We start from the raw sequence: 12,920 nt of genomic DNA, 5'->3' as shown, positions 1-12,920 counted from the left end.
TTTATCCATCCAAGAGTTTCTGTCTCAGTCTAGATGTTGATTTGAGACATTTTCTATTTTTCAAGCTTTAGACTCTGATTTATTGTCTCCCTCTTGAAACTACATGGGTCATTTCCTTTAAATGCCAAATTCAAGAGTAAGGTCCTGTACCACCTCAAGGAATGTAGCAAATATATATACCAACCAGGCAGTGTTCCTAGGTTGAGTTTGTAGCAGTGGACAAAACAGGTAAAAATCCCTGGACTCATGGAATTTTTATTCTAATTAAGGGAAATAGACAATACATACATTAAATTAGTAAAATATATAGACTTTTATGCTAGAAAATGTTACATGCTGAGGATTAAAATAAAGCCGAGGATTGCTGGTAGAGGGTGGGACTTATAGTATTTAATAATGTTTAGGAGAGGTCTCCCTGGAAAGGACAGGTCAGGAAAGAACTAAAGGAAATGAAGGAGCAAGTCTTCAAATATAAAAGCCCCAAAGCAGAAGCATGGTTGGTATGTTCCAGGATCATCCAGGAGGTCAGGATGGTAGGAAGAGAATGCATGAGGGAAAGAGTAAAGCCCTGTCGGCTCAGAGGACCTTGTGGGCCATTGTAGGCACACATCAAAGGGAAGTCACTGTAAAGTTTTGAGGGTAGGGATGACCTAACCTGACTTCTGAATAATGGGATTATTCTGTCTGCTGTGTTAAGATCAATCTGATGATCAGACAGAAGGGAGCAAGGGGAGAAGAAGTCTTTTGTGATAATCCAAATGAGAGATGATGTCGGCTAAGACCAGTGTAGTTCCAGTGGGGGTAGTAGAAAATGACCTGTCTGGACAAATTTTGAAGTTGGAATCAATAGGATTCTTCAGAGATAAAGAGTGTAAGAGAGGAGTCAAGGACAATTCCAAGGGCTTTGTCCTTTGGAAAATTAATGATGGAATTAAGATAAAGAAGATGACCAGAAGAGTAGGTTTAGGAATGAAGATGGTGTTCAGATGCTTGTTAGTTTTACATTTAAATCAGACATCCAAGGGGAGTACCCAGAAGGTGATTCGATCTCCTCAGGGAAGTCTGGAATTTGTCAGCATGTAAATAGTTTTTCAAGGCAGAGCTACCTATATTATTTGTAGGGCCCAGTGAAATATGAAAATGTAGGTCTACTTGTTCAAAAATTATGAAGAATTTCGGAACAGTGACAACAGAGCATTAAATCAAGTGTGAAGGGACTTCTAAGTGAAGGGACCTTGTGAACAGGTAGCACACTCAGGGACCCAGTCCTGGTTTAAGGCCATAATGCCAAGTGTGATGATCAAGACAGCAATGAGGACAGAGTGACAGACAGATAGATGATAGATAGATAGATAGATGATAGATAGATAGATAGATAGATAGATAGATAGATAGATAGACAGATAGATAGATAATAGATACATAGATACCTAAGGACTGAGGTCTGGGGTACATCAATATAAAAATGATACAGAGATAAGGAAGATCCCTCAGAATTGGCTGAGTAGAAGAAACCAGCAAGGTATTTGAAATAAACAAAACAGAAACAATGGTAGAACGTTTGATAGAGACTTGGTGATGGTTCACCAGCATCTAGGCTCAGGCAGAAGAGTTGAATTGTTGCCTTTGATATTTGCTGTATCCAATTGCAGGAGAATTTTATTGGAGTTTGGATGTTGCATGATTGGTTGATTTGGGGCCTTCACCACCACAAGGCAACTGCACAATTTCTTTGTAAACTTGTCTGTTTAAAAAAAATTTTAAATAACTTCTAGTAATGAGGTTTTGAGGTCCATTGAGTAAAGCCTGGCTGAAAAGCAGAATAAAATCCATTTCTGGATTTAGGTGCCACTTTGAGGGACACACAGATGAGGGGATAGGTAATAGAAGCAGAGAAAGACAGGCTTTAAGTGTTAACATAGCTTTCTCACTGGTCAGACTGTGTGCAAAGTGGCCAAATAGAATGTGGCTGACTATAGCAAAAAGTGAGATTCAACCATCCAAGGCAAGGCAGAAATATTCAGGAGTAAATAATGAATTTGTTTCTTTTCAGATGGCACAAATCTGCCTTGGGTTTTAGGTCTCATAATAGGGTCACTTTGTTACTAAGGGGTTGAAAACTTACCAGGATGGATGTCCGAGTCTATGGAGTTCTCTGACCTCTTTCCTGAAGTAATATAATCTCGTCCCTCCTCAGTTCTTCCTGGAGTTGTTAATGATTCCAGGCCATGACCAGTAGACCCTGGATGTGCACAAGTGACCCCTTTGGAGAACAAGGAGTTACTAGAGTAGGTCCCAGAAAAGGTGTCATGGTAGTGTTCTCCATTGTGCCAACCCTTCCTGGCTTCTCCAGAGATCATTTAAATCTGTTTCAGTGCATCGGACTCTTTCAGGTTCAAAATGTCTATGGGGTGTGGAGGCAGAGGGAGTGACAGGCTACCAGTGGATGTAACAGAAAAGGTACTCTCCTTCCTCCAGTTATTAATATTTTAGAGTGACAGGGGGCAGAAGGTGGGGCATAAAAAAAAAAGTTGGAAGAAAGCAGATTACATTAACATATCCAGTACTATTGTCAGCATCTCTCAATGGATTTATGTTGTTTCTAAGGAGTTAATATTGTTCCCTTCTGCTTTCTGGTGAGCTGTAACTTCGATGCAGAGAGCCAGTGTGTTATTCTAGAACTGTAGCAGAGACAGTGAATATAGCCTTGACATCGGCAAGTAGTGTTGACTTTTGGGCAAAATTTTATTCTGCCTACTTTGAAGTAGGATTACAAAAGCCTTTTCCTTGACACCATGTAGTTAGAGCATAGCAGTTAGCTATTCACGAAACAAAATTGCTTTGTGTAACTGACTCACCAGCCCCTCCCTTATCCTGGATACCTGGAAGGATGCTTTGTTAATGTCCTTTTAGATTCAAAGCCGTAGGGTAAATGATCTTTGTTGAGCTACTGCTATTTTGTACCTTTGAGGCATTTTATAAAGATTATGTCATTCCACCCTGTAACCCTTCTATGAGAAAAGTATTATTTTCCCCCAACTTCATAGGTAAGAAATTAAAGGTCAGAGAGGGAAATAAGATCACACAGCTGTCCAATTGCCAGGGAAGTTTTATTAGAGATTAGATTGTCACCTGGTGGGTTGACTTGAGGCTTTTAGTGCCCACAAGGCAACTCCAGAGTTTTCTGTAAACTTCTTTATCTTAAGAACAACAACACAAAAACTATAAGCGGTGGTGTTCCTTTCTTACATGGCTCAGATAATTAGAATTTTCTATAGCTATACAAAAATCCATGAGTTTTCTGGAATCAAATGCTCATTTTCAATCTTCTGATATAATTTCTACATTTATTTTTAAATATGGGAGATATTTGGAATGCAAGAATCAATGACGCTGAAGATTTAGTTTCTCTAGAGCGAGAACAGGTGGCATTTTTATTTCTTTGTGTGTTTTGCCATTGTTGCTTTCACTGGGGTTATGTATATATGACTTTTTCATTTCATTAAATATTCAAAGATGAAGTTCAAAAATTTAGTTTACTAACACTGCAATGCTTTGTAACAAATTCTGGGCCACTGTAAGTTTTTGGGTTTTAGGTAGTTTTGTACAGATGCTTTTTCCGTATTAACTTCACATGAAAATTTTTCAGAAGCTGTTTTAAGAGAGCACATAAGTAAAATCGGCCTTTTTGTGTAATTTGAAAGCATAGTGTCTGATGGAGAGCTTGGACACTAAGCATAGTACTGTCTAATCCTCATGTCTTTGTTATTACATCTTCCATTGAGTTGGTTTGCCTAAAAGATAGACTGCAGTAACGTATTTAATATGGAAACTAGCAATCCAAAACCTTCTTCATGCCTAATATTTAGCAAGATCAAATTATTATATATTACAGAAATGATTCTGAATCAGGGAAGAAAATTACCATTTATATTTATGGTAGCAGAAAAAATTTACAAGGCTTTAAAATAAAAAGGTAATTATGTATTATTTAGACTAGTAGTATACATTTTAGCAAGACCAACAGATTAAGATTTATGAAAAGAATCCAGCTAATCAGTGTGGGTGTTCCCATTATTTCACGTCGGTTTGACCGCTAGAGGTTTTTTTTTTTGTTGGTTTGTTGTTTGTTTTTTAAGCTAAATTGAGTTGGCAGGGTCTGACTGGGACAAAAGTGATGGTTACCTATTTGAGTGGCTTTGGGATATTTCTGTCTGTGGTTTGCATTCGGGGGCATTGTTTCCCTACTTTAATGTCCTTTCTCTATAGCCTATTTTCTACATAGGCTTCCTGCAGAAATGCTAACTGGAGAGTAAGTAGAAATTTAGGGAGGATTAACTAACACTTTGAAGTTTATAAGTATTCATAATAATAAGTTGCTGAAAAGTAGATGGCCAAGCTTAGGGGGATTTGAAGGCACATATCCTTATTTTATCAGGACTTTCTTAATTGTAGATCCTTGGTTCTCTCAAATTTAACATGGGATTTCACTTATTGACAGGAGAGGTCAGGACGTGTAATAATTTATCACTTTGCTGAGGAATGTACTTGAATCATGTCTCTATTGAAGCTAATATGCATGAGCCCAACCTAGAATCTGGATTCATACCTCATCACTTTTTGTTTCTTAAAACGTCTTCTACCCTATGTTGTAGCCATTGCTGATGTCCAATTGACAGAATGGAAAAATTTGGAAGGCATGTTCTGTATGATTTGTGTAAATCAGATCTTGTGGAAACCTGCTCTTCTTGAAGATCTTTATATACCTAAGAATAATGAGCAGTTTTTTAGTAGTTTTTGTATGTAGAATCTTGTATTGTTTCTTAGAGGTTTATAAGCAAAAGAATGTAGGTTACAGGCTCTCAGGAAGTTTAAACCCTACTTGTGCATTTCATAATTTACTACAAAGGTCATATAAATCACAGTTGTAATTACATATAAGTCACAGTTATAATTACATAGTTATGCATTGGTAAGTGCTCCAGTGTACTGATTTTTCAATGCATTAGTGCTTAGAAGTAAAATAAGACACCATTATAACATTATCATTAAGGTAAGATTTATCATGGAGGACTTCCTGGAGGAAGTGAACTTTGAAACAAACCCATCTATATCGCCTTGTTGAAGGGTATTCCTATACTCACAATGAGGTCTTATGCAAAGGACAGCCTTGGTGGTAGATGAACAGTAAACTCAGTAACCAGCTTGGTGTGATTTCATAGACAAGGATAGTCTCTTAGTATTAGTGCCTGAAGTTCTTCTCATCATTTGGACAGTTCTTTACCTCACAGCTTTGCCCTCTGTTAAGAGAAGTGCTGATTCAGGTACTTACCTTTGAAGGTGAATGTTTTTTGATCCCTTATTTAAAAGGATACAATTAGTTTGGGTCCTGGGGATTGCCTGATACAATGTGACAACTTTACATTTTCAGAAATATTGTTAGAGTGAACAGATATTAACGAGGATCCTAGATAGGAGGAAGGGAACCTCTAAGAGCTTCTTCGTGGCCTCAGTATTCCAAGTTATTTGGGGGAAATTATACTTTGAGCTCAGGACATGAAAACTGGAAGTAGGTCAGAGGTTTTTATTTTTGAAGATGTGATATATACCTACAAGGGAATATTATTCATTCTTAAAAAAGAAGGAAATCCCACCATTTGCATCCACACGGATGAATCTGGAGGACACAATGCTAAGTGAAATTAGCCAGACACAGAAAGACAAATACTGCATGATCCACTTATATGTAGAACCTTAAAACAGTCAGACTCATCAAAGCGGAGGGTAAACAGTGTTTGCCAGGGGGAGGGGAAGGAGGAAATGGAGAGATGCTGGTCAAAACCCATGCAGTTTCAGTTACACATGGATGACTTCTGGGGATCTAATATGCAGCATGGCAACTGTAGTTTACAATACTGTGCTATAGACTGGGAATTCACTAAGCCGGTAGATCTTAAGCATTCTCAGCACAAAAACATAAAAAGAAACAATGAAAGAAAGTGGTAACTAGGTGAGGTGATGGATATGTTAATTACTTGAGAACAAAGATCATTTCACAGTATAGTTGTTTATCAAAACATTGAGTTGTACACCCTAAATACACAATTTCTGTTTTTCAGTTATAACTCAGTAACACTGAGAAATTAAAAAGAAGAAGATTAAAAAGTTATCATGTCTGTTTTCATACCATAATGAAAAAGCCAGTGATTTTAGGTTTGGCTTTTTCAGCTTGTTGACCTCTAGATTCTAGGAAGAAGAATCTTCCAGAGAGACTGCTCTTTTTAAGTACCACAGCAGTCAATTTCAGTGCTTTAAGTGTAAGGAATGAGCATAGGAGGAGAATTTTCAAAATGCAGATGCCAGAACACTATCCCCAGAGGGCGTATTTAAATTTTGGAGGAGAGTCATGGATTTTGTAAAAGCACCCATGTTTATTTTGATATGATGTCGCCACTGAGAAACCCTCTGGAATTGTCCTTGGGGTGGGGGGTGATATTAAAAAATCAAGCCTGTATGGAATGCTCATGAGGTGTATCAGGTTTGATAGCTGAAATTAAGTCATGATGTGAAGATGCAAATGCCAGCATTAGTCAAGCAATGGTGGGCAATAGTGATGTTCTGGATGTTCACTCCCACTCATTTCCACTCTAACCTTCTAGGCTAAGTTTATTGTTAAAAGAATTTTACACTTGACCCTCTAATACCTCTCTGAAGAAGGGATGTGTGGCATAAAATGTTACTCTTTGGCCAGAATGGTTTTGGGTTCCCTTTCTTATATATGTTTAATTATAAACTAAAAAGGAAACTAAACTTCATCAGCTTAGTTGTTTGTGTTTGTTTTAAGGAATCAGGCTCCATAAACAAGACAACTTTACCCATATTTGTAGGTAGGGATAAAGAATTGCTTGACTGTTACTAAGGGCAATTTCTCTAAGTACCTTCTCATGCACCCTGAGCAGAGAAGCTGCGGTCCTTACAGAAAATGGTTGTGCTGTTTGCTTGATGTTAGATCAGGCTCACCAACACTGATTCTTTCTTTTTTCCTCCCCTCAGATGTACATCCAGACAACGACACTTACTGTCTCCATGAGTTTAAGTGCTTCGGTGTCTCTGGGCATGCTGTATATGCCCAAGGTTTATATTATAATTTTTCATCCAGAGCAGAACGTTCAAAAACGCAAGAGGAGCTTCAAGGCCGTGGTAACGGCTGCCACCATGCAAAGCAAACTGATCCAGAAAGGAAATGACAGACCAAATGGAGAGGTGAAAAGTGAACTCTGTGAGAGTCTTGAAACCAACAGTAAGTCACCTGTAGACTTTCCGATGGTCGAGAGCGGGAGCACTTCTTAATAGATGTACGTTGAACATTCTTCTTCTAGTCTTGGGGACCATGCTCCATGGTTTCAGGGGCATGGTGCTACTCGCACACCATGAGACCATCATGGCAGTGAGAACCATTTGGTTAGAACCAAACGATTTCAAGGCGAGTGGCTCTTCTCCAGAGCATGACCGTGCACTCAAAATCTCTTTTACAAAGTATGACCCTCGTGGCTCCCTTTTGAGGCATTACCAAGCATCTGAAGCTTGGAACTATCTTCTATGTATAGAATTATCTTTTAGCACTTAGGAACTACTCTCCAATCTCTGTTAGTTCAACTTTGGTTGTTCTCTACTGGTTTTATTGGTTGCTCAAAGATCTTAAATAAGTGATATGGTACATAGGTATTTAGGGAAATAAGAAAACTAGTGGGTTAACATGTTAGGTTAAATCATAGTTAATACTTATTTCCCCCAAGTGGCCCCTTCTTGGATATATTAAGATAGTTAGAGCTCTTCTCTGAAAACCTCATGACCCTGAAAATAGGGTCCTTCCTATCAGCCACCGAACCACTTGTCCCCTCCTCACTCACCTTCCTCTTCTCTGTAGTCACCCCTGAAGGAGCACACGATAACAACACACCAGTACCAAGCTAATCCAGTAGAGTTTAACTGGTCCATTTTGGTATCTATGGAAGAATAGCAAATAGGTTGAAGATCTGTATTGTAAAATACTAGATAGCTGAGTACGGTGAAAAAAACATACGATCTGGGGCGCCTGGGTGGCTCAGTTGGTTAAGCGACTGCCTTCGGCTCAGGTCATGATCCTGGAGTCCCTGGATCGAGTCCCGCATCGGGCTCCCTGCTCGGCAGGGAGTCTGCTTCTCCCTCTGACCCTCCCCCCTCTCATGTGCTCTCTCTCTCATTCTCTCTCTGTCAAATAAATAAATAAAATCTTTAAAAAAAAAAAAAAAACATACGATCTTTACATTACTAGTTTCTGTAGATGGATCAAAAAGATATAGGGGCGCCTGGGTGGCTCAGTTGGTTAAGCGACTGCCTTCGGCTCAGGTCATGATCCTGGAGTCCCTGGATCGAGTCCCACATCGGCCTCCCTGCTCGGCGGGGCGTCTGCTTCTCCCTCTGACCCTCCCCCCTCTCATGTGCTGTCTCTCTCATTCTCTCTCTCAAATAAATAAATAAAATCTTTAAAAAAAAAAAAAAAAAAAAAAAAGATATGAAAGCCAAGGTTCTTGCATTAGACCTCAGGCTTCCTGTTTTTGGGAAATATAACATACCTATGTAATAATTAAGGATAAAACCCTATGCAAAAATACTCTTCCTCTCAGATTCCTCCCAGCAGGCCGTATTCCCTATTCTCTGTACTTCTGACATGAAATACAGGGAAGATTAAGTGTGGATTTTATCTGATATAATTATTATAACATAAATCTTTTCTTACATCAAGATTTCCAGATGAACATTGTCTATTCTAATGCCCCATATGCAGAAATGGGCTTAGAAGATAAGTATTAATCAATGAAGCTTACTGACTACAACTACTATTAGACTGCTTGGAATTATTGGTCAGATTTTCTGGGAAGATTGCCTTCAGCTCACTCATAACCAAATTTAGTGATTTGCACATAAGGAAGCCTTTTAAGAATTCTACAAACACTCCCCACATGTTCACCTTTCTGCAAACATAAAACCCTGAAAAACTGCGAGAGAAGTCACAATAAAGAAGGTTTTGATAACAAATCATTATAATCATCTCTGATTATAGGTAAGCAATTTAGTAATAATGGGCCTATTTGGTCTTTTAGCAAAAGATGCACTATAACTACTATCAAAGGTGTCAGAGTTCAGTGCGTGTGATTCAAGGGCAGAATTTTATCTGTGTTTTTCTACCTCAAAAGCATCAGTGCAGACAGTTAAAACCTGTTGTAGGATGCCGGCAAACTGCTCTTGGCTGCTATTGGTGTTTCTCACTACGACTCACCAGAGCCTATAGTTGGACTCGTTTTTTAGCAACAATCTAGAAAACCTGATGTAATATGGTTGCAAATGGGAACAACCAAACAGACATTGAAATAAATACTAGTCATCCCAAACTCACTTCTGGAAAGTGGTAAGAGAAAAAAAATTAGTAAATTTTCCCACCCTTTTAAAAAAAATAAATAGGTTCCCTGAAGAGGAATAGTCCCAGCACTGATAAAGACTAATCCCATATTTAATAGAAGTAAGTCTCATATGCTTTGTTTTCCTTCTATTATTTTCTGTTGATATTGAAGTAGAAATTCTATAGCAAGAATGCATTTCCCTATTTTCTCTGAAATAAGAATGAAAGATCATAAATGTGGGGCCCGTATGGGAGGTAAGCCTATCCTATGCTGTAAGAGTCAGGTGCCCACTTTTGGAAGGTAAAAGAAAGTTCAAAAGGTCAATCGAGATTAAGTCGATTACTACCTGAAAGATGGTTAAATTGTACTTTGGCAACTTTAGTATATTCATCTTTTAAGTAGTTTGGATTTGAATAAATTGGGTCCAGATGAGTGATTATAGTTGACCCACTCATGAAATCTTCACACATCCTTCCGCCATCCCACTGCAGGAACCACTGTTGATCTTCGTTCACTTGCATCACCAGGGATCGTGGACTCCCTGCGTCCCTGTTACCTTGACTACACGTATCAGTGGTTTTGAGGCGAGAGTCTTCTAAAATCACATTCCCTACAAGTATCAATAACCCTAATAACTTAAATGCAATATTTTTCTTCTAAAATGTGTCTTATGTCTTTAGAAGTAGAACTGAATATTGGAAAAGCCTTTGTCCTTCAGCTGTCTGTACCTAGAACTGTGCCTCCTCAGATTTTTTTCCCCCAAAGATTTATTTATTAATTCTGGAGAGAGAGGGAGAACTGGAGCGAGGGGAGGGGCAGAGGGGGAGGGTGAGAGAATCCTCAAGCAGACTCTGCGCTGAGCACGGAGCCCAAGGTGGGGCTCTACCCCAGGACTCCAAAATCATGACCCCAGCCGAAATCAAGAGTTGACCGCTCAACAGACTGAGCCACCCAGGCACCCCGTGCCTCCTCAGACTTAAAATGCCTCCTCTGGGGATGGGTGGAATCTGTTCTCAGTAAATCGAGGTCTGGTTAATCCACTGGAACAACATCCATGTTGCTGCATTCTCATACCTTCTGCTATGGGACTTGTGACAAGTGACCATTACAGTGACACGGGAGAAAGTGTTTTGTAAACTACATACCACCATATAAATAAGGTAGAAGTGTCATTGCTGCCTTGAAAATGTAGATTGATCTGTCATTAATAGAAAAGACTTAAAATTCAAAAACTAGTGTTTTAGCATCCCTCTTTCTTCTTCTTTTTAATATGTGAAGGATTTGGGTAATTATGGCTGCCATTCCATTGTTGTGGGATTTTTTTTTTTTTTTCTGACCAATTAGCCATGTATTTATGATGTACATGCAATGCTTTTCCTTCGTGGCCATGGAGCTCTCTAAGTCCATTACACTTAGAAACTTTCATCTTAAAGATTACTTGTTAATGCCAGAAATTCTGGCCACATATTTAAGGTTTTAAAGCTTCAAAATCTCCACAGAATAAATGTGAGTAATGTGAAGCTGGAAGGGAGACCAATGAGTCCATGTTCATTACTGAATTTGCAGAGTGCTACATTTCACATAAAAAAAGGTCAAGTGTTGTTTCATAAAAGTGTGTGGAAAGGGAGTTAGAAACAAAGTTGATGTGTATGAATTTATCAACTGTACCCAATTAACGAATGTTGTAACATGGTATTCCTTAAGCAGTGTTCATGAATAATTCATGAAAACAGCTGCTGCTAAAGGTGGAACTGCTTTCACTAGCTCATGAACACAGTGTGGTGTCCACGAGGCAATTCACTATTGCTGTATTCCAAAACGGATCGTCACAGAAGTCTATTCATCGCCTCAGTAAAAACTCCCTAGCAGCACACATGTGCATCTCTGATATATTTCACTCTGTAATACTTCCAGGATAAAGATCCTCGCAAGGCTTCTGCCTTTCACAGTTTGTCCCTCATCACTGTTTTCCCATTGACTAAATCATCCGTGTCCATAGCCTTGCATCCCTTTTTCTTAGAAAAATTAAGATGACTTTCCTTTTGTAAATTATAGTCAGAGTTCTCAGTAGCATTCTACCATCTTTTTCCCCGGGGATAACTTTGAAGAGTTCAAAAAATGAAGTATGAATCTTTAATTAGCTATAGAGTCTCGAAGTTGGAATGATCCTTGAATGGTCTGATCCAAATCACCTTCTGTTAAATTAACATCTTCTGAATATCATCTTCCTCAAGGTCTTTTTTGGCTCTTGTTCTGTTTCCACCATAATTTTTCTTTCCAGCTATCTACAAACTTGATAAATATTTCCTACATTTTTAGCTACTGTTGAAGATATTGAATAGGGCAGGGCATTGAGCCACCATTTTTAAGCGTTGTTTTTCTAACTCTTATGACAGTTTTTCTTCATCTTTCTTCAAAGACTATATGAAAATCCTTCAAAAAGATAGTTGAAGTACAGATTTTGCTTTCTTACAGGGAATTTAGAGGTATATGAGAGCATTATATATTTAGAAATTAAAAAAAAACTTTTTAAAAAAGTACACAAGCACTAAAATCATTGTGTTTCACTTCACACCAAATGGAATATCACGGACATTTAGCCTTGTGGAAGGGGTGAGTAGGAAAGTAGGATTCCATATTCGTTCTGCCACACACAGCTGCTCCCCCACAAACCCACTCCTCTTCCATCCTCACAAAACCCCAAATGTTGTGGATTTTGGACTAGCGATGAAACTGAGGCCCAATGACTTGGTTCACAGATCTTTTTCTAAACTCATTTTGTAGGGAACAGAATGTAATTTAAAACCAGGTCTAAAACCTACTTCCTTTCCATGTGCCACAATAATAACCCTTCTGGAAGTGTGAACAATGGAGATAAGAGAAGCAGATATGTCAGCTATTTTTGGCATGAAGCTCATAATAGTCAATGAAATCAAAAATAGTAAAAACATGTATGATTAGTACTTCCTTAGACTCTCTGCATTTATTTTTGTAATTGTGAACTTTATGTGATCTCAGCCTCAGGTAAGATCTTGTCCAGTCAATTATGATGTTGATGTGAACTGAAATGGAATGGGTCTGATTGCCAGTCCTATGCCAGTCCTATGCCAGATGAGGAGCTTTATAATTTGCGTATTTAATATTCAAAAACTAAATAATTACCTAAAAATCTGTTTCATTATGAATTGGGTTTATGTAGTGAAATACATACATGTTTAGCACTTTTTCATATTTTTTCTTACGATTATGCATTCCGGAATTCCGCCTAAAAATAGGACATCACATTTGAATTTTAGAACAGAGATTTATTCCATCACATCTTTCAGAAAAACCAAAGGAATTATTTGGATTTAAGTGTACATTCTTGGAAAATTCAAGCATGAGTATAAATTTGACTTAGAATACTTTGTTATTCATATCTTTCTAATAATCTTACAATAATAAGTTTTACTTTATAGTGAGTTGGTACCAGAACAATTA

The 12,920-nt window shown here is 38.2% G+C and overlaps 1 protein-coding gene across 5 annotated transcripts in view; it reads left to right on the top strand.

Moving 5' to 3' along the window:
• GRM8 (glutamate metabotropic receptor 8) overlaps positions 1-12,920 on the top strand; it is a 730,092-nt gene that overhangs the window by 715,713 nt on the left and 1,459 nt on the right. For 4 of the 5 annotated variants that reach the window (XM_078059529.1, XM_078059532.1, XM_078059528.1 and 1 more), the window contains one exon: positions 7,054-7,300. In XM_078059529.1, the coding sequence (XP_077915655.1) occupies positions 7,054-7,300 (247 nt within the window). Of the gene's footprint in view, positions 1-7,053; positions 7,356-12,920 lie in introns of all 5 variants that reach the window. The other variant, XM_078059531.1, reaches the window with a different exon arrangement.

Source organism: Halichoerus grypus, chromosome 12 (assembly GCF_964656455.1).
Source record: "Halichoerus grypus chromosome 12, mHalGry1.hap1.1, whole genome shotgun sequence".
Lineage (NCBI taxonomy): Eukaryota > Metazoa > Chordata > Mammalia > Carnivora > Phocidae > Halichoerus > Halichoerus grypus.
Note: the sequence above shows the minus strand (reverse complement) of the source record. Positions and strands in the feature narration are given on the sequence as shown.